Source organism: Chinchilla lanigera, unplaced genomic scaffold, assembly GCF_000276665.1.
Source record: "Chinchilla lanigera isolate Chin_1 unplaced genomic scaffold, ChiLan1.0 scaffold00081, whole genome shotgun sequence".
NCBI classification, from domain to species: domain Eukaryota; kingdom Metazoa; phylum Chordata; class Mammalia; order Rodentia; family Chinchillidae; genus Chinchilla; species Chinchilla lanigera.
In genome coordinates, this window is record NW_004955482.1 from 2,305,152 (window position 1) to 2,306,084 (window position 933).

The 933-nt window shown below is 60.7% G+C and overlaps 1 protein-coding gene across 1 annotated transcript in view; it reads left to right on the top strand.

The window, feature by feature from the left end:
* LOC106146519 (formin-like protein 6) overlaps positions 1 to 678 on the top strand; it is an 8,185-nt gene extending 7,507 nt beyond the window's left edge. Inside the window, exon 2 of the mRNA XM_013503710.1 lies at positions 196 to 678. Within this exon, the coding sequence (XP_013359164.1) occupies positions 196 to 550 (355 nt within the window). The 3' untranslated portion in view covers positions 551 to 678. The remainder of the gene's footprint in view (positions 1 to 195) is intronic.
* The last annotated feature ends 255 nt before the right edge of the window (positions 679 to 933 follow it).

Genomic DNA, 933 nt, shown 5'->3' on the forward strand with positions numbered 1-933 from the left:
GGGGCCGGAGAGGCGGGGCGGACCCGCGGGCCGGGTCTCGGGTGGGCGCGAGCGTGGGGCGGGGCCGAGTAGGTCCGCGCCCAGGTGACCAGGCTCGCGGGTGGCCCCGCGTCGTCGCCTCCCACGAAGGCCAGCGATGGCCGTGACCAGGGTTCCACCGAGAACGTGGCGGCAGTGTCCCGCCACCTCCCACAGGGACCTGCGGGGACCTCAGTCCACGCCCACTGAACTAGGACGGGGCGCCCAGCACTGCCAGCCGCCAGCTGCAGAGACTTCTCGGCAGGACGCCCTGGGCCGCGCTCCAACATCCAGGGGACCCACAGCGTCAGTTCGGAGGTCTTCCCCAGTCAGGACCGACTGCACGGGGCGCCGGTCTCTCCCCCGGCCCCACAGCCCTGCTCTGCAGCCAGCTGCTGCTCACCCCAAAGCCTCAGGGTCTCCCTCTCCTCCACACCCTCCCCTGGGTGCCAACCACCATCGGGCCGCCCAGTCCTCGCCTCAGGACCTAAGCCTGGGCCCAGCAGACCCATCCCTTACTTTTCTACTGTGAATTACCCATCCCTTACTTTTCTACTGTGAATTACCCATCCCTTAATTTTCTACTGTGAATTTGTATTTAGGGCTGGGGATATAGCTCAGGGGCACAAGCACCTGCCTGGCAAGCACAAGGTCCTGAGTTTGATTCCCGGTACCAAAATCAAAACAAACTTGTTTTTTTTTTGCTTTGTCTTTTTGAGACAGGGTCTCATGATGCAGTTCAGGCTGCCTTGAGCTCACTTTGTAGCCTACGCTGGTCTCAAACTCACAATGATCCTCCTGCCTCAGCCTCCCAAGTGTTTGGCTTACAGGTGTGCACCACCATGCCCGGCAATAAATTTGTATTTAGTGTTATAGTAGCCAGCTGTGCATCTCACTGCCTTTCCCTGAGGGATA